Here is a 21,478-nt window from a genome sequence, read left to right on the forward strand (position 1 = left end):
ATCTAATGTTATATCACTGGGATGCTTTTTTGCCATTATTATGGCAATAATGTTTTTTTCAAATTTAAAAAAAAGTTATGATATTTCAGCTACTTTAATCCCATGTGTATCACTGATGATTTGTATTTACTCTGTGGAAATTTTAATTGAGTAGAAGATTTTACTGCATTTTACTTTCTGATTTGCTGTTTGAGAATACTTCAGTGTAATTGGCTGCCAACTCCCTGCGGTGATATCACTGTTACTGTATGCCTAGTGTTTGTCTTGATCTTGCACATATCAAGAAAGGGAAACTTCATGCCTCAGAGATCACTAGATAGCAGAAAATCCCTTTAATACTTCAAAGTACTCTTTTGGTATGATCCTAGATATTGAATATTGTTAGATATTATTACTGGAGCGAATCATAGATTTACATTTAAATAGTTCCCATTTCTGTCTTTGTTCACTCCTTTCCTCAGCAATATTTTGTGTTTGATTTTGTCTACTTTCTGTGGTTTTATTTACCCTAATGAAGAAGAGCATATCTTCTCAACATCACAACTATTGATCTCACCCTGCTTGGCTGTTGTATGGAACCCCCTACGTGTTAACCCCTTAAAGCCAAATACATAACAATATTGTCAAATTTGATGGAATTTTAATGCATTTACTTTAGGGGAAATTTGGCATGTTAATATGCTGCAGTTTTTCTTATCTGCGATGTTTTGTGTTATGTTGCTGAAAATATTACTGATGAAATACTTAGCAGTTGTAGTAAAATCATGCGTATACTTAGGATGAAGAAGATTATGAGTACCACATATGCTTGGTCCAGTTCTTGTTGGATTCATTTGGATATCAAAGTTGAAACTTTATTGCTGGAACAGCACAGCAGGTCAGGCAGCATCCAGGGAACAGGAGATTCGACGTTTCGGGCACAGGCCCTTCTTCAGGAATGAGCAGAGAGTGTTCAGCAGGAGAAGATAAAAGGGATCCTTCCAGCCCGGCACCGCCTTCCTGGCCTGCAGTCTTCTTCTTGACCTCTCCGCCTCCATCCTACTCCGACCTATCACCCTCACCTTGACCTCTTTCCACCTATCACATTTCCAACTCCCCTCCTCCAAGTCCCTCCTCCCTACCTTTTATCTTCTCCTGCTGAACACTCTCTGCTCATTCCTGAAGAAGGGCCTGTGCCCGAAACGTCGAATCTCCTGTTCCCTGGATGCTGCCTGACCTGCTGTGCTGTTCCAGCAATAAAGTTTCAACTTTGATCTCCAGCATCTGCAGACCTCACTTTCTACTCAAATCCTTTCACTACAAAGGTCAATACATAACTGTCTTCTTCACTGTCCGTTACATCTGTGTGCTTCCTTTGTGACCAATGCATGGGAACACCCAGGTCTCACTGAAAATTCCTCTCCTTCAATTCACAGCCAAAGAATAATTTGTACTCCTAATTTGCAATCAAAGGTGGATAAGCTCACATTATTCTGCATTTGTCATGAATTTGCCCAGTCATTCAGCCTATCCAAATCACACTGCAACATCTCTGTATCTTCCTCACAAACCTGAATCCGTTTTTTAATAAAGTCACCGAAAAGATTGATGAGGGGAGAGCGGCAGACACTGTTAACTTGAACTTTAGTAAAGCCTTTGACAAGAGTCCACATGGTAGACTAGTAACGTTAGATCACATGGGATTCAGGGTGAGCCTGCCAATCGGATACAAAATTGGCTTTATGGTAGGAAGCAGAAGGTGATGGTGGGAGGGTTGTTCTTTGCACTGGAGGCCTGTGATGGTGGTGTTCCACAGGGACTAGGTCCACTTTTATTTGTCATTTATATACATGATTTGGATGAAAATATAGGAGGCATAGTTAGTAAGTTTGCAGATGACATGAAAATTGGTGGTATACTGGAGAGTAAAGGTGGTTATCTAAGATTACAAAGAGATCTTGATTAATTGGGTCAATAGGCTGAGTAGTGGTGGACTGAATTTAATTTGGATAAATGTGAAGTACTGCACTTTGGTAATACAAACAAGGACAGGACTTATGCAGTTAATGGTAGGGCCTTGGGTAGTGTTGTAGAACAGACAAACAATTACATACCTGTAATCCTCAGTCTGAAAGCTGAGGAAAAGGTAGACAAGATGGTTAAGATGACAGGCAGGAGGCTTGAAGAACAGGAGATAAAGTTGTCGACATTTTGGACGTAACCCTTCTTCAGGACTGGGGGTGGGTGTCAGGGGAGCTGCAGTCATCTGCAGAGCTACAGACAAAGGGTTGGCAGGGACAGGATGGTGAAGTGGGGATAGGTGAAAACAGGCAGAGGTTACGACCTGATTGGTTAATGGGATGCTGCCTGGCTTGCTGTGTTCTTCCAGCCTCCTGCCTGTCTACTTTGGATTCCAGCATCTGCAGATTTTCTTTTGTCTCTAATCTAGAATGGTTAAGGCAGCTTTTAAAACGGTTGCCTTCATTGCTCAGACCTTTTGAGTATAAGCGTAGGAACATCATGTTGTGGTTCTACAGGACGTTGGTGAGGACTCTTCTGCAGTCGTGTGCAGTTCTGGTTGCCCTGTTAAAGGAAGGATATTATTAAACTGGAGAGGGTTCAGAAAAGATTTACCAAGTTGTTACTGGGAATGCAAGGTTTGAGATATAAAAATAGACTGGAAAGGCTAAATTTTCTTTTGACTGGAGCGTAGGAGGTTGAGGGCTAAAGTTATTGAGGTTTCAAATATCATGAGTGATATAAATAAGGTGAATGACAAGGGCCCTTTCCCTCATGTGAGGGAGTTCAAAACTAGGGGGCATATTTTTAGGGTGAGAGAAGACAGATTTAAAAAGGACATGAAAGGCAATTTTTTATTTTTAAAAAAAAAAGAGGATTGTGTCTGTGGAATGAATTGCTAGAGAAAGGTGGATGCAGGGATAGTTACAATGTTCAAAAGACATATGGATAAGTTCATGAATAGGCAAGATTTGGAGGGATATGGGCCAAGCGCAGGTAGGTGGGACTAGTTTAATTTGGGAATATGGTCAGCATGGACCTGTTGGACTGAAGGGTCTGTTTCCATGCTGTCTGACTCATAGTTCAACTTTCCACCAAATTTTGCATCATCAGCAATTTTTGACAGAATACATTTAATTCCCTAATTTAAATCATTAACATATATCATGAATAGTTGGGATGCTCATCCCAATCGACTTGTTATTGCCAGCGATTCAGAAAAAGATAGTCTATCCCCTTCATTCCTGCTGCTAAAGTGCATTTTTCCACATTACATTGCATCAAGTTTTTGACCATTTGCTCAAGCAGTCTATATTTTTCTGCAGACTTTTCGAATCATCCCCACCACTTGCCTTCCCATATATTTTTGTGTCATATGTATACTTGGCTACAATACATTATTTTCCATATCCATGTCTGTCGGAATAAGATATTTAAGGGGAAGGCCATTAAAATAACCCTAACTTTCCATACTCAAGATTTTAAACAATTTTAAAAATAGTTTCACCTTTTAAAGCACTGACCCAGAATTCTCCAAGACTTACTTTTCCTTCTGGGGTTTTGTTTTCCACCCAAATCTCTTCATTGTTCGGTAAACCAGGTGCTGCTGGAGCAGAAACCGGAGGCATCCCTGGTGGAAATATCATTCCAGGTGGTGGGGGCATATTGGTCATAGGAGGTGGCATGAAAGGTGGTCTCTGGAAAATAAATTAGCAAGGTCAAAATTATCCAGTGTGAATTGAACCAAATAAACAATGACAAAAGCATGTGCCCCTAAAACAGCAATATAGAGTCATAGAGGTGTACAGCATGGAAACAGACCCTTTGGTCCAAATTGCCCATGCCGACCAAATATCCCAACCCAGTCTAATCCCACCTGTCAGCACCCGGCTCATATCCCTCCAAACCCTTCCTATTCATATACCCATCCAGATGCCTCTTAAATGTTGCACTTGTACCAGCCTCCACCACTTCCTCTGGCAGCTCATTCCATACATGTACCACCCTCTGCATGAAAATGTTGCCTCTGGAGGTCTCTTTTATATCTTTCCCCTCTCACCCTAAGCCTATGCCCTCTGGTTCTGGACTCCCCGACTCCAGGGAAATGACTTTGTCTATTTATCCTATCCATGCCCCTCATAAATTTGTAAACCTCAAATTTGTCACCCCTCAGTCTCCGACGCTCCAGGGAAAACAGCCCCAGCCTGTTCAGCCTCTCCCTATAGCTCAAATTCTCCAACCCTGGCAACATCCTTTAAAGAATACATTTAATCTGTTTTCAGTGGAGAGATAAAGCACTTTTTCTTGCACTAATATGTGGTCAAAATTTTGCAAATCTAAATAGAAGAACAGAATCAAAATAATACATTTATAGAAGACTAACAATGAATAGTAGGACTCCAGGAAGTAACCTTGCTGTGCGTTATCCACAAATTCTTGAAGGCTGCAGAGCAGTGTGTGGGTAGGATGATAAAAGGTGGTGAGTTGGATACTTGTCTTCATGAGTAAGGAAGTCAATCTTTTTAAGATATTTGATAAATCACAGCTGTATTAGTCTGCAGCTCTGGTTACCACATGACAGAAAATATGTAATTGCATGAGTGAGGGTGTAAAGAAGATTCACCGGAATGGTGCCTAGCTGGAGCAAATCAGCTCTAACGTGAGACGAGAGAGACTGGGATTATTTGCATAAGAGCAGAGAAAGACAAGGGGGAAGTTGACTGAGGCATTCAAAGTTTGGAAGGACATGGATTTAGTAGATAGGAACGAACTTTTTCCACAAGTTTTTCCATAACCAAGGGCACAGTTTTACGGTGCAGGTGGTTTAGAGGGAATTTGAGGGAAAACAAAATTCACCAGAGGGTGCTGGGTATCTGGAACTCACTACCTAAAAGGCGGCGGAGGCAAGAACTCAAGTTGTTTTTAAATAATTTAGATGTGCACTTCAAACACCATAGCCTAAAAGGTTAAGGACTAGAATTTGGGATTGGAGTAATAAGTGCTTGATAACGGGAGTTTCCTCCGGGTGCTCCAGTTTCCTCCTGGAGCAGGTTAGGTGAACTGGCCGTGCTAAATTGCCCATACTGTTCAGGGATGCCCAGGTTAGGTGCATTAGTCAGGGGTAAATATAGGAGAATGGGTCTGGGTGGGTTACTCTTCAGAGGGTCAGTGTGGACTTGTTGGGCTGAAGAGCCTGTTTCCACACTGTTGGGATTCTATTCAAAAAGCTGGCACGGATACACGGGTCTTCACGTGGTGCGATAGTCTACAACTTAAGATTAAGTTTCAAGAAACCTTTGGAGGTGCAAACTAGCTGCGGGTGGCTGTTGATCCAAAAGGCATACAATCCTGTTAAGTCACTGGCCCTGTACCTCAGGTTTGACATCGAGGCAAAGCATGTCACCCAAAGCAATACCTTGCTTCTTATGAAGTGCAGTGTCTCTTCATTTTCCATATCTAGGTAACTGTATGGAGTCCAAGGGTCAAACAAAAACCTCAGTTACTGTATTTGAGAGCTAGACATATCACATGCCATTGTTGATTTTCAAATGTTAGAGGATAAACACCAATGCACAAAACATTTCAGTTATCAAAGAGATTGGTACTCGGGTTAAAAAAATTAGCACACACTCAATTTTTGAACATAATCAACATCGTCTGAAATGCATGCATCCCAATGTACGAAGTAAAGACCGATTTTAGATGTGATATTCTAAATGAAGCTCTCAAAATTCTCAAGTTTGGAATCACTAACAGTTACTGTAAACAAATTAAATGTGAAGGTACGAAAGGTACACAATCCTTGGGGCCAGTTGGTTTTTCGGAATTGTTTGAATTTCAGAATAAATGACATTTTCACAGTGAAATTTTAAAAATTACCTAACAGCAGATGCACGTGTAAATAGCATGAGCGCTGAGACACAACTGATGCCTGTCAGTGCTGGGCCATGCCGCCACATCACACCTGAGTGACGTGGTTAGAGTTGGTGCGGAGTTGGGTCTCGTGTTCGCACACCAAAATGACCCTCCACTTTCCAAGAAGAAAAATTCAGATTTCGGAATTTCAGATAAATAGTTGTGTATCTGTGGCTCATAATAAATATTTGCACAATCATTTTCAGAATTTCAGATAAGGAGATGGGAGAAAACTTCTAGCTGAGGAAAAATAATTGCCTGCCAGGTTAAAAGGAAGTGCACAATCAGCAAAAATGAGTCTTGAGCTCTCTCTAAAGGGTGCTCTTGTTCAACAACCCAAGATCTGTGATTATCTCATCAGAAAGGCAAATGGCAACTCTCCTAAATCTACATTCCTTCAACTCCGCACTTCATCGCATCCTAAAGTTTCACTGCTCATCAGTACCTCAGCTGTCAAGATCCTAGGTTTTAGAATGCTTTCTGAAACCCATCTTCTCTCTCCCTTTAAGATATTCCTTCAAACTACTTTTACAACTAAACTTTCAGTCATCGTGCCTATTATCTCAAGCCAGTGTCAATTTTTATTCGATAATAGTGGCGTCCTAGGTCTCTCGGAACAGGTTTTACATGGAGATAACATTAGCAAAGCTTTGTCTAAAGTTCCAAGCTGTATTTTATATTCAAAGTGAGCCCTCAATAATGTTCCTGTGGAGCACTGCTTCACATCAGGAATACCTGAGCTTGTCTAATTCAATACATTGCATGGTTGGGACAATGTTCAAAGCATTGCTTTCTCAAACATTCAAAAACACATTTCCGATACAGAGAAACAGACACATTAGGAAAAGTCTAACCAAGGAGGGAGTCAATTTAAATGTTTAAAACAGGACTTCTATTTAGAACTTCACCACCTTTTCCAGGTCATCCCATATACTTGAATTATTTCCTACTGTAGTCACTTCTCTAATGTGAGTGATTCCAACAACAAATCAGCAGTGGAAATGTTCTATGTACAGTCTAGAGGTAAACAGTGAGTTTATATCATTTTGGTATTACTTGAAGCCTTGTTGGCAGCTTGAGAGAGAAACAGTGCCAGTTGTTTTTAAAGATCCTATTTGAAAAAGTAGGATGTTCCAATCATTTGCATCACACATAAATCAGTCTTTCTTGCAGAATTTGAGATGCCACAAAAGGTAGTTAGACACCAAACCCACCACTGACTTGAACAAGAAGTCAACCTGATTATTTTCTCAAGTTCTAGCCAAAGTTCTATATGCAGCAAATCCTCCATGAGCAGCACTCAGCTAGTAAAACAGCATTCTACTAGAATATTGTTCAGTAACCATCAAAATATCATATTCGGGAGCCTCCTTCACAGTGCAACATTACACAACATTGTACTAAAGGGAGAAAGGGACAGCAGAAACTGGGAAAGTGACTGGAAAGCTTGGTAGAGTCTTGTTACATCAAGCAAAGAAAGTAGAAGGAAGGGTTCGTAACAATCAAAAACATCAGCTCTGTTGGCTCTCAAATATGAAAAATTAAACAACTCAACGTTCTGAGCAAGAAAACAGATTTTCAAGAATAACTTGTGACCCTCTGATATGAAGTTCTCTCAGTAAATGGAAAGAAGAAGCCTATGTGAAGATCAAGATTCCCAAATCCTGGTGGGAAATTCCACTCCCTTGTATGAGATCACATCATGCAGATTTCAACCGTCTTTGTCTGTGGCATTCTAATTAATCACAGCTGAGTCAACAATGAATCTTTCAACAGGCTTCAATATTTGTAACTCATGAAGGAAATAAAAACATCTCAGGTTACCAATTTTAATACCTATCCAGTTTTGAGGAGTGTGAAAATGCATACATACATGTCAAAAGATGTCAATATTAAGTTTCATCCTAATGCCTCCTTGGTCAAATAACGCACGAAACAAGACATTTGACAAAGTGTTGCTTGGATGAAGTCCAAGTAATATCCATCAAAAAGATAACACTTAACAAATCCCATAGAACAAAGCAGCATAATTCTAAGATACTAGCAAAAATAGATGAAATTTTGCACATAGCCATGAGATCTTAACAAGATCCAGCATTTGCATCCCACAGCAGCTGTAAAGGCCTGTCAACGCACGCAGCTTGGTACATGTCAATGCCATACATTAATGGCACAGTTCCTATTTATTTATGCACACATATGTTTGGACATGATTGCTGAAAAACATTGAGTGACTGTAGCGAATTTAATTGTGACCATAGCGAATTTAGTTGTGACCATATTTACGTCCATTAGCTTCATATACACGCAGAGGAAAAGGGAAAGCAAAACACCACTCTTGATAGAAGTACAGCCTGGCAGTTTTAGGTGGCTCAGAGACTTGAGAGGTCAAATACACTATTGAAATCAATGCTCTCATTGATTTGGGCAAATTTCAAGCTGTCAACACAAAATTCTCTTGGTGTTTTGATTTAGGATTTAGCCATCAATGCAGCAAGAACCCATCCAAACATCCAGACTCTCAATTTTTCACAAACAGTCATTAAGAAATAAAAACACATGCAGAATGGAGTTGCCTGAGCTTCTGGCCCACTGGCTATAGGCCGAAACTTGTAATGATACATAACTGGGTGTCAGATGTTGACGAAATTACATTTCATTCTAGTACCTCTGTAGTTACATAACCAATTGACAAGACCCTTCTCAAATTATCACTCGGAGGAGATCTAGGAAATAATCTCAAATTCTAACCTTGCCAACAGATTCCTAGAACAAAGCAGTATAATCTAGGATTGCCATCAAGTTAAGGAAAAGCAGAGGCCTTGTGACACACCATTTGTGTTTTGTTCATATTCATAGTCATTATGCTCGAGTAAAATTTGCACGCCATTTCAAAATTTTAGCTTCCCCACTTCCAAATAAATGTTTGGATCCAGAGCCATGGCAACACACAAAGCAGCTAAAGATCAAAATCACAACTATTTTCTCCCAATGATCATCCCAACCGAAGAAAAATGAAATCCATTGCTGCCTGGTCAAATATATCTGCAAACCAGAGCATCAGTTCTCCCTTTGTCTCAAAATCTTGGTTTCACCATGTTTATAAACAAAATGGGCATTTTTCCAAGGAGTACTATTTTATATTTACTTGCACATTAATATTGTATTAACTATTAATGACAATTTTTAAGCACATTAAAAATTACAACGATTTTGCTCAGTTTTATTGTTAAATTAAAGCCAAATCAAAATAAGATATTCATTGAAACATTAATAAGCAGCCTGTGGCTACATTTCCTTGGCATGCATGTCAATTCTTGAGGTCCCACCTCGATGACCTTCACGTCCCACTGGTTGAGAAAAACGGAAATACAATATATTATCTTCACAACAGGCAACATTGTCACAGTCATTTATTGAACAGTAGAGAATTTTTTTGATGCATCCTTCTGGCATGACAGCATTGAGTGAGCAAAATGTTTTACCACATGGCACAGAGTATGGGGTGAGACGGAGATGGGAGGAAGGAGAGTAACAAAAACTAAAAAGACCAAGATCCACTACAGGGAAATCATAACGTTACAGTTTAACAGCACATATAAAAAGTGATTAAGTCATTACTCCCCTTGATGAAGCCATCATCACGTTAAATAAGTCAAGTTTCTTATTTGATTTTCAAAGTTCTCTCCCGCTCCTGAAGGAACTGATTGCTGCTGGAACATGGTTTCACTGAAACTCCTGTCTCTTGATAATTCCCCAATTGAGTATTCTGCAAGCTGAGGCTCAATAGTTATTTCTAGTAGGGGGTAGGGTGTGTGCGCATCTTTAGTGGAATTTCAGTTGAGCTTGATCTTACTCAGATGCCAACAAAAACATTTTAGCAAACAGCAAAATGAAGTGAAAACCTCAGCTGCTTTTCCACCTCCACTTCCCATCACTGCTCTGTGGCACAAAGGCTGACTGCAGCCCTGGCTGACACAGCAGCAGCAATCATGGGAGGTGCTGTTTATCATGAGGCGCCAAAATGAACGCTGCTTTTTGGCAATTTGGCTACTTACCAATTCAATCAACATCAATGCAATAGATGTTCAGGTTGCTGTCACAAAGTACTTGGTGCACAAATGGATTTAGATTATGCAGAAAAAAAACTCCATCTTTTGCTGTGAAATGCTTTTCAGACAGTCTGGACAGCATAAGTGACAGCACATAACTGCAAGTTCTTTCTGCCTTGGATGGAGGTTTTCGCACTTAGCAGTAGGGGTAGAGGTTCATTGGAAATCAGATCAATGTGAGGAGACATTATTTAAACATATCCTGATTGGGGTTTGGCAGGACAGATTCGAAGATATTGTTTCCTCTTGTAGGACAATCTAGGATCACAGCACATAGTCTCAAAATAAGGTATCATTCATTTAAATTTTTATTTGCTGAATGTGGGCATTACTCGCTGGCCATTCTGTCCCTATATGCCCTTGAGAAGGTGGTGGTGAGCTGCATTCTTGCACCGTTGCAGTCCATATGCTGACGGAAAACCCACAATGCCATGTGGGAAGGAATTCCAGGATTTTGACCAAGCAATAGTGAAGGAGTGCCGATTTATTTCCAAGTCAGGGTGGTGAATGGCTTGAGGGGAACTGGAAGGTGGTGTTGTTCCCATGTACTTGCTGCCCTTGTCTTTCTAGATGCAAGTGGTCATGGGGTTGGAGGTTAGTGTCTAAAGATCTTCGACCACTTTCTGTGCTGCATCTTGTAGATACTACACACTCAGTACAGGAGCAAATTAATGGTTGTGGATGCAGCACCAATGAAGCCAACTGCTTTGTTTCAGATGGTGTCAAGCTGCGTCCACCTAGGCAAGTGGTGAATATTCTATCACACTCCTGACTTATGCCTTGGAGATGGTGGGCATGCTTTGGGGAATCAAGAGATGAATTACTCATTGTAGTACTCCTGGCCTCTGACCTCATCCTGTAGCCACCGTGTGTTGATGTGGTGAGTCCAGTTGAGTTTCTGGTCAATGGTACACCCCCACCCATCCCCCCCAAGATGTTAATGGGGGGGTGGTGGGGATTGGGTGTAATTCAGTGAATGTTAGGGATAGTTAGCTTCTCCCCTATTGGAAAAGGTCATAGCTTGGCTTTTGTGTGGTGTGAATATTACTTGCCACTTGACAGCCCAAACCTGGATACTGTCCAGACTTTGTTGTATTTGAATATATACTGCTTCAGCATCTGAGGAGTAATGAATGGTACTGAACATCTCCACTTCTAAATTTTTGTTGGAGGGAAGGTCACAGATGAAGCAGCTGACGATGGTTCTGCCAAGGACACTAATTTGAGGAACTCCTGCAGAGATGACAACTGTCTTCCGACAATCACAACCATCTTCCTATGTGGTAGGTTTAAGTCCAACCTGCAAGAGTTTTTCCCCCCCATACCCACTAAATCAATGGTTGCTATGGTTTGTTGATGTCACACTCAGTCAAATGCAGGCCTTGATGTCAAGGACTGTCATGCTCACTCCACCTCTAGAATTCAGCTTTTTTCCATTTTTGAACCATCAGGAGTTGACTGGCCCTGGCGGAACCCAACTGGGTGCCAGTGAGCAAGTTATTGCTGAACAGGTGCGACTTGATAGCACTATTCATGACATTCTCCATCTTTTTACTGGTGATCAAGAGTAGACTGATGGGCGGTAATTGGCTGGAGTCGGATTTGTCCTGCTTTTTATGTAGAGGACATGCCTAGGAAACTTTCCATATTGCCAAGTAGATGCCAGTGTTCTAACTGTCCAGGAACAAGTTATCGAGGGGAGCTGCAAGTATTGAAGCAGAATCTTTAGTATTACTGCCAGAATGTTGTCAGGGCTCATCACCTTTGCATTATTCAGTGTCTCAAACAGTTTCTTAATATCACGTGGAGCGAATCGAAATGACTGAAGACTGGTATGTAAATACTGGGGACCACTGGAGGAGATCAAAATGGATCATCCACTTCAGGCTGAAGATTGCTGTGAAAGCTTCAGGTTTATCTTTTGCACCAGTGTGTTGGACTCTTCCGTCATTGACGACAGATATATCTAAGGAGATTGCTCCTCCAGTCGTTTAACTGTTCACCACTATTCACAACTGGATGTGGCAGGACTAGAGCTTAGATCTGATTTTCTGGGATCGCTATCTCTGTCTATGTTGTGGAATTGAAGGCCTGTACTATACCTCTAAGAGAGAGTTAAAGTTGAAAAGCTGTCATGTGACTGAGTGCAGGCTCAGAGTTACTGGACAATGGTGAAAATGTAACATTTGAGCTGTTAACTCAGATAACTCACAACCATTCGAATTCAACCAGCCCCAAGATACTGAAACCTAATGAAATTTGAGTTTGACTGTTTTGACAACATCACCAATGAGATGATCCGATGTTTTGGGGTTTAAAAAGCCGGTATTTTGAACAGTTAGCCAAAGACATAGAGCACCTACTGCTATCAATAGGATGCCTGCAGACCCTCTCCCTAAAAGGTACCTTTTTCACATGAAACATCTTTGCAGTAGAAGATTGAAGACGACCCGGGGAAATCTAGAGAGAGAGGAAGTTCAACATAGAAAGACGATACCTGGTTTTGAAAATTGATTTGCTGCAAAGTTTATAGGGCTTTACCGAATCAGTATATTGTTATGGAATGGGAGGTAGATAAATCGTTAAAACAAAGGAGGCTTACAATTATAGATAGTTACTGTTTAATGTTCTCTTATTAAAGAATAATTTTTAAAGTTAATTTTTTTCTTTAAATAGTGGCATTTGGGTAGTTCTCTGTCACTCATATTTTAACAGATTAAGAGGCGGTTTGAGCTTTTCTGTGTGCAAGTTAGCGGAAGGGATTACTCCGTGACGTAACAATCTATCATTTGCTGCTTATGGTATTGGCATGCAAGTAGTCAAATTTGGTAGCTTCACTTGGTTGACACCTTGTTTTCAGGTAAGCCTGGTGCTGGAATGCCCTTATTAACTCTCCACTGGACCATAGTTGAGCCCCGAGCTTGATGGTAATGGGTGAGTGGGGGATATGGTCAGGCCATGGGGTTACAGATTGTGCTGGACTACAATTCTGCTGTTGTTGATGGTTCACAGCACCTCATGGATACCTGGTCTTGAGTTGTTAGATCTGTTCAAAGTCTGTCCCATTTATCTCTGTGATAATGCCACACAACAGGATGGAAGTTATTCTTAACGCGAAGGTAGAACTTTGTCTCCATATGGACTGTGCAGTGATCACTCTTACCAATATCGTGGTGGACAGACACATCTGCAGCCAGCAGATTGGTAAGGATGAGGTTTTTCCCTTTTGCTGGTTCCTTCACCACTTGCTAGAGACCTAGTATAGCAGCTATGTCTTTTAGAACTTGACCGACTTCACCAGTAGTACTGTGGCCGAGCTACTCTGGGTGGTGAACACTAAATTCCCCATCCAGAGTGCAGCTTGTGCGCTTGCCATTCTCAGTATGTTAAGTGCTGCTCAACATGGAGGAATTCCAATTCGTTGGCCAAGGGAGGAAGTTACGTGGCAATCAGCAGGCATTTTCTTTGCCCATCTTTAATCAGAAGCCAAGAGACTTCATGAGGTATGGAAACAATGTTGAGGACTCCCACAGTAACTGCCTCCCGACTGTATGCTACAATGGCAGCACCACTGTTGGGTCTGTCCTGCCAGTGAGACAGGACAATCCAGAGATGGTGATGGTGGTGTCTGGGACATTGTCTGTCAGGTACGATTTCGTAAGTATGACTATGTCAGGCTGTTGCTTACTTGTCTGTGAGACAACTCTCCCAATCTTGGCACTAGACCTCCAGATGTTAGAGAGGAGGACTCTCCAGGGTCTACAGGACTATTTCTGCCATTCTCTTTTCCCGTGCTTAGGTCAAAGCCAGGTGATCCATGTGGTTTCACTTCTTTAAGACTCTGTAGCAACTGGGACAAGTGAATGGTTTGCTAGGCCATTTCAGAGACAAAAAAAACTGCAGATGCTGGAATCCGAAGTAGACAGGCAGGAGGCTGGAAGAACACAGCAAGTCACGCAGCATCAGGAGGTGGAGAAATCAGCATTTCAGGTATAACCCACCTTCAGGCCATTTCAGAGGGCAACTGAGAGTCAACCACATTGCTGTGCGTCTAGAGCAAACGTAGGCCAGACCAGGTGAGGATAGCAGATTTCCTTCCCTGAAGGACATTAGTGAACCCAGATAGGTTTTTCTGACAATCGACAATAGCTTCATGATCATCAGTAGATTTGTAATTCCAGATTATTATTAGTGATAATAATGTCTCCCCATTCAAAACAGATAAGGAATTTCTTTTCTCAATGTGTAGTTAATTGGTGGAATTCTTTAGTGCACACGACTGTTGAGGCTACATCAAGCATATTCAAGGCTGAGATCAACTTTTAACTGGTAATGGGATCAAAGGTGATCAGGTTAATGCAACAAAGTGGAATTGATGACGAACAGATCAGCAGTGATCTCATTCCATGGAACTGCAGATTCAATGGGCTAAATACCCTATAATCTGCTTCTAAAGCTTTAGTGTTATAGGCTTTCGATGACCTACAGTTTTGATCAGATGACAATACCTTTCGATTTTACCTCAATAGAAAAGCCTTAAAATAATCTTTGAGGAATTAAATCTCCAAGGACAGCGCATGGGTATAATTCACCATTTACTAAACATTTACTATAAACCGACTGACTCCCACAGCTACCTAGATTACACCTCCTCCCACCCTGCCCCCTGTAAAAATGCCATCCCATATTCCCAATTCCTTCGTCTCCACCGCATCTGCTCCCAGGAGGACCAGTTCCAATATCGTACAACCCAGATGGCCTCCTTCTTCAAAGACTGCAATTTCCCCCCTTTGAGAAGACCTACAGGCATCCCACTAGACATCATTGTGTGCAAAATGTCTTATCTTGAAGGCCCCTCCACCCTTGCTTTTGGGAACTAGTTTGGTGCTGGTATGGGGAGTGGGTAGGAGATTAAAGGATCAGATTAAATTTCTCTGGAAAGACTGCACTGAGACAGATAACAAGTTGTCTGAGCGCTGTTATCAGACCCAATCTCTGGGCACCACATCAAACAAGACTCTGAGTTTGCTTCTTTGGAGAGGTCAGCATTGTTTCACATTCAGTGGCATTTTTAACAACTGAGCAAGGGACAACTGACAAAAGACACTTCACAAAGCAGCTCTGTAACTTATTCATTTCTGTCCCTTGTAAGTGGAGACGTGAGGAAAGTACCTTTTGGAATGTTTGTCATTCCTGCAAAATTGTGCGCTTTACCTGCACTGCAGGTTACTACAAATTGCCTGATGAAGGAGCGTCGCTCCGAAAGCAGGTGTGCTTCCAATTAAACCTGTTGGACTATAACCTGGCGCCCTATCACCCTCACCTTGACCTCCTTCCACCTATCGCATTTCCAACACCCCTCCCCCAAGTCCCTCCTCCCTACCTTTTATCTTAGCCTGCTGGACACACTTTCCTCATTCCTCAAGAAGGGCTCATGCCCGAAACATCGATTCTCCTGCTCCTTGGATGCTGCCTGACCTGCTGCGCTTTTCCAGCAACACATTTTCAGCTATAATTCACCATGTATCAAAATGTGTGCTACTTGTAGTGCAAGATTTTAAAAAAGAGATAATTGTGTTGCAACTTCCTCAGATGTTAACATTTTACAAAGGAAGATCTTAAATGGCATCTCTATGAGCCATTTTCTAATTGTTAATTGAAGTATTTAAGAGGTGCAAATGAGACATGCAGTCAACATAGCTCATAGGCCATCTGCTCACATTACAATTTTTTCCAAATCTGTTAATAGCTGTCAACTGCAATATTAATGGAGCCACATTAAAACAGATGCAGTTTCTAAATGCTGTAAAACTACAAATTTCAACTCTCAGTGAGTGCTGGAGATGATTAATGTGGAACAACTCTGTACTGAAAGTCCTATCATAGTCATATTGAGTTCTAGAATTTTAATAACAAATCAGAGGCCAAACTCAGGCAGAATTCTACCAGTGTGAAAGTTGACAGGAGTTTTAAAATGATAGCAAAAAAGGAGTAAATTGGTGCAACATGACATTTGCTTACATACTGCAAACCAACTGGCAGCAGGCATTTCATAATCCGTTGTCCTGTGCATTGATAAAAAGACAAATTAAAAATCTGTCCTGTGAGGAAAAGATTTTAATATACATAAATTCAGATTTGGAATTTAAAACACAGGCAGATAAACATAGGTCACTTCTGTGAAACTTTTTTTAAGAAAGTATGAGAGGAGTAATAGGGTGCCTGGGACAAACACATCAATGTTTATGAATAAAATTTATATGTTAAGGTTATGACTAGCAGAATAAAAACATTCAAGCAATTAGATAAAATTTAACTTCGGAACAGTCAGTACACAACATTTATTTTACAAGTTTCAATTCCTTCATGCGATGTGAGCATCACTGGCTGTGAAAGCAGAGAGCAGTTAAGAATCAACCACATTGCTGAGTCTGGAGTCACATATCTGCCAAACCAGGTAAAGATGGTGGATCTTATTTCCTAAATGGTATGAGTGAACAAGTGGGTTTTCACAATAATGAACAATGATTAAATGGTCACCATTGTGCTAGCTTTTCATTCTAGATTTTCTTTATTAAATTCAAATTCCACCCTCTGCCATGGTGGGATATGAACACTTGTTCCAATAAATATAACTGGTTTACAATTCCAGCGATATGACCACTACGCCACGAACTTCCCATAGATTATCCTTGTGGAGAAATCAATGTTTTACCAAACTCAGTTCAGTGGAACCAGTCATTTCAGAAGTTTTAGGTCCCTAGAATTTGCAAAGCCTCCAAGTCAGGAAAGTTTAAAACCACAAGTGTTCAAAAAACTTAGCAGGTCTAAGAGCACCTGTGGAGAGAAAAGCAGAACTAATGTCGAGTTCAGAGACCTTTTATCTCAACTGGATTTCTACCTATGGCTGCGTTCTCCTCAGTCCATACATTGCTTAGCACACCGCTCCTTCAGCAACTCCTTTTTCTGTGCATGCATTTACTTGGGAGATTGGCTGCTCTTTCAATTGCAAATTGTTTACCATCCATATTGCCAATAGGGTTATTATGAGACCATCAGCAACAGTGTACAGGGTAACCACTCTACGAGGAGCAGCTCCTCACCATTTTACTCCACTTCACTTCTCATTGTGACTTTTCTTGGATTAGCCAGACCGGAAAGTGAATTGTCCTGAGCAAATGGGGATTTCAGGGGCAAAATCACCTGTTGCTCCCATGCACTCAGAGCGTCACTACGCAGACATTCAGATAAGCCATGGAACATATTCAAAAATTAAACTTGAGAAAATCTTTGAAAACAATTGAATGACAACTTGAAAATACTGAAGATGGTTGCTAAGAACAAAAGTTTAGACATGTGCTATCTTGAGGTTTTCTGAGACAAAATTAAATTCAAAGTCCTGATTCCAACAGTGATGAAAGAGTTGATTGGTTAACACGAGCGCACGTTAGAAGGGAGACAGTGGCATTAACAGTCGAAACAAAATTTAGTAAGCCCAACAAAACTTGTTCGAAATCACAAGAAAGCAATATTGATCTCATATTGAACATTACTCTGGTGTTCTGTCCAAGTTGAAGCCCATGGAATAGAAGGGACAGTGGCAGGACAAATACAAAATTGCAGACAAGAGTCATATTTTATTGCAATTTTTGAGAAAGGAAGAGAAACAGCAGGATTCTTCGGGGTTAGTACTTGAATACTGCTTCTTTTGATACATATTGATGACTTGGGTTGATGAGACACCTTGAAAATTTGCAGATGATCAAAAAGTTCACAAAGAGGACGGCATGGTGGCTCAGTGGTTACCACTGCTACCTCACAGCACCAGGGACTCAGGTTTGATTCCAACTTCGGACAACTGCACATTCTCACTGTGTCTGTGTGGGTTTCTTCCTGGTGCTCCAGCTTCCTTCCACAGTCCAAACATGTGCAGGTCAGGTAAACTGATCATGCTAAATTGCCCATAGTGTGTTATGTGTATTAGTCAGAGGTTGGATTATTCTTTGAAGGGTTGGTGTGGACTTGTTGGGCCAAATGGCCTGTTTCCACGCTGTAAGGAATCTAATCTAATCCAATCTTAAATAATAACTGCGAGGAGGATAAGAATAGGTTTCTTGAGGACATGGGCTGGTGGGATGGAATGATGCATGACTTCATGTTTCACTGCACTGAATTTCACCTGTAAATGTACTTTGATACAAAACAAAAGGCCAACAAATATAATGTATCGAATTCTAAAGGGGTGCAGAACTGAAGCCCAAGTGTGTGTGTGTATGTGCGCGTACGTATGTACACGCGCGCGGAAGTTGTTGAGGGTGGAAGAGCAGGGTGACAAAGTGATTATAAAAGAAATATGACATCTTGGGATTCACAGAATACAAATGAAAGGAAGTTCTGTTGCATTTTTTATATAACTCAAGTTGGGCCTGAAATGGAGCAGTGTGTCCAATTCTCTGCACAGGTAAGAAGTAGAAACATGTGATATCTTGAGATTTTCTGAGACAAAATTAAATCAAAGTCCTGATTCCAACAGTGATGAAAGCGTTGATTGGTAGTCACGAGCGTTGACTGGTTAACAAAGATTTAGAAGGTGTGCAGGAGGAATTTAGGAGAACAAATTCAGGAATAAAGGACTTCAGTTATGTGGCAGATTAAAGAAGCTGTTCCTTTTGATTACAGCATAACTAATGTTAACTATTTAGAAAATGAAGCAGAGAGAAAACAGAGAATTCTAGATCCTTAGCCTGACATCCATAGTGAGTAAATGTCAGAGTCCAGAATAAAAGGTGGAAAAGAACTATACTTGGAAAACAGTGACAAGATCAGACAGAATCAGCAGGGATTTATGAAAGGCAAGTTTGTAGATGACAAAACTAGGTGGAAGTGAGGAGAATGGCGAGGATGCAGCAAAGATTCTTCAAGAAGATTCGGGGAGGCTGGCACTGAGCAAAATTTGGTAGATCGAATGCTAACTAAAAATTACAGATGTATCTACTTTGGTATGAAAATAATAAAAACATTCTTCTTTTTAAAGGGGGGGGAAAGAGAGTGGGGGAGAATGGGAAACAAAATACAATAACCTAGCGCAAAACAACCAATGGCATACAAAGGAAAACATCTTTCCAGTGAGTGTGTTGGATTTGGAATGCACTACCTTCAACTCTGGAGGAGTAGAAACAACCATGGCTTTTACAAGCCAGCAAGTTAAGCATTAAAAATGTGTTGCTGGAAAACCGCAGGAAGGGCTTCTGCCCGAAACGTCGATTCTCCTTCTCCTTTGATGCTGCCTGACCTGCTGCGCTTTTCCAGCAACACATTTTTAAGCTCTGATTCCCAGCATCTGCAGTCCTCACTTTCTCCTAGCAAGGTAAGCATACAGAAAATAAGTACATTTTTACAGGGTTACAGGGAGACAGCAAGAGTTAAACTAAATGAACTATCTTCTGAGAGATGCAACATGGACAAACTGACCAGAAGACCTCCTCAAATTCTATGATTCTGACAAGTGGGCAATATTGATATCTGGTGGAAAATCATGGTGCCCATTCTTGGCAATGAGACATTCCCCAAAGAGGTGATTACTGTTTGAGAGAATTTATGCTCAAGATTATAAAACATTCAGCTTTCATACGATAATTTTATTGCACCCTCCTAGTCAATACATTTAAGTCACTGAACTGAATTGTGGACAATTTTCCATGTAACTGGTGAACTCAATTTGTTGAATGCATCATTTACTGAACTATGTAATATTAAAGGGAGCAAAATACAATTTTAAATAAGAAATGCAATGTTGGGAAATATAATGCACAACTAGGCTAGGAATCAGCAATGAAATGAATTACAAGAATGAGTTCAATCAAATTTTCGAACAATAATCCCAAATTCTATTTATTACTAATACAAGTTCTTCTTTTAAAACTTAGCATGATTTCTGTTCCACAATGCTCATTTGAAAAATTATATCACATGAAAACAACCTGACTGAAAAAAAAAATCAGTGCTAGACTATTCATTACTCTTTTGATAACATTAACTTGAAACAGTTTCCCTAATCCTCAGATCTAGTGGTTGAACAGAGATACCTCTGGATTTCTAATATCTATATTAACCCCAAAGTATCTTCTCTTGATCATGTTTCTCCACACAGATCAGCTTTCCTTTAAACTTGGCTCTTTAAATTTCAGGTATGAGACTGATAGAGTTATGTTTAAGTGATCAACTAATCAGCCACTGACTCTCACAATTATCTTGTCTCCCATAGTTACATTGTCAGGCCTTTAAACAAGTCTGTTCCATTCTTGCAATTTTCCACAGATCATGGTGTCTGTTCAGACAATGCAGCTCCCAGTTCCAAAAAAATCAGGGTGGTTCTTTAACTGACATTCTCTCCCACCCCAAAAACTCACACTATTTGCCAGGGTTCTCATGTGTCCCATGCCATGCACTGGAGCTTTCATTTTCCCCTCCCGCTCAACCATAATTAGATTCCCATTGCCTTCTGTTTCTACCACATTACCTGACAATGCTTCTTCTTCCTCAGGCAGCTGAGGAAATTTGGCATGACAGCAAATACCCTTGCCAACTTTATACGTGTGCCATTGAGAGCATTCTGTCTGAATATATCACCACATGGTATCGCAATTGTACGATTCAAGATTGGAGACGGTTACAGAGAGTGGTGAACTGGCTCAGACAATCACAAAGGCCAACCTCCCATTTGCAGAATCTATCCACCAAGCCCACGGTCAAGGAAAGGTCGTCAGTATTCTCAAAGATCCACCCCACCCTGGCAACGTTTTTTAACAACCTCTGCCATCAGGGAGAAGATACAAAGCCTGAACACAGGAACCAGCCGGTTTCACGATAGTTCCTACCCTACTGTTGTTAGAATACTGAATGGACTTTCAAACTCTTAGCATTAGCCTGTACCTGTGTTTTCGTTTTTCCCGCTGTTTACCTATTATTTACTATCTATGCTATTTAACTACGTGGTCTGCCTGTATTGCTCACAAGACAAAGCTTTTCACTGTGCCTCAGTACACGTAACAATAAATTCAATTCAATAAGTGCAAAGAGGAAACCATTGGCAACATATTTCTCTTATCAGCAGCAGTGAACTTTTTTGTGAAGATCAAAAGTTCACGTGAAGTAGGAGTTGATCCATTTGTCTTTCAGTATGGTCAACGTGTATTGGATTTCACATTAAATTCATTTACCTGCCTGTTCTCCAGAACTCACTGCTCTGGAGATAAAGCAAGGACAGTTAACTAGATTAGAGTGGTGCTGGAAAAGCACAGAAGGTCAGGCAGCATCCGAGGAGCAGGAAAATCGACGTTTCGGGCAAAAGCCCTTCATCAGGAATGAGGCAGTGTGCCTGCAGAGTGGAGAGATAAATGAGAGGGGGGGTAAGTAGCATAGAGTACAATAGGTGAATGAGGGTGGGGATGAAG

At 40.8% G+C, this 21,478-nt stretch overlaps 1 protein-coding gene across 6 annotated transcripts in view; it reads right to left on the reverse strand.

The window, feature by feature from the left end:
* tcerg1b (transcription elongation regulator 1b (CA150)) overlaps positions 1–21,478 on the reverse strand; it is a 105,518-nt gene that overhangs the window by 68,532 nt on the left and 15,508 nt on the right. For all 6 annotated transcript variants that reach the window (XM_043703966.1, XM_043703968.1, XM_043703965.1 and 3 more), the window contains exon 3: positions 3,543–3,695. In XM_043703966.1, coding sequence (XP_043559901.1) covers positions 3,543–3,695 — 153 coding nt within the window. The remainder of the gene's footprint in view (positions 1–3,542; positions 3,696–21,478) is intronic.

This window comes from Chiloscyllium plagiosum, chromosome 14 (assembly GCF_004010195.1).
Source record: "Chiloscyllium plagiosum isolate BGI_BamShark_2017 chromosome 14, ASM401019v2, whole genome shotgun sequence".
NCBI lineage: Eukaryota > Metazoa > Chordata > Chondrichthyes > Orectolobiformes > Hemiscylliidae > Chiloscyllium > Chiloscyllium plagiosum.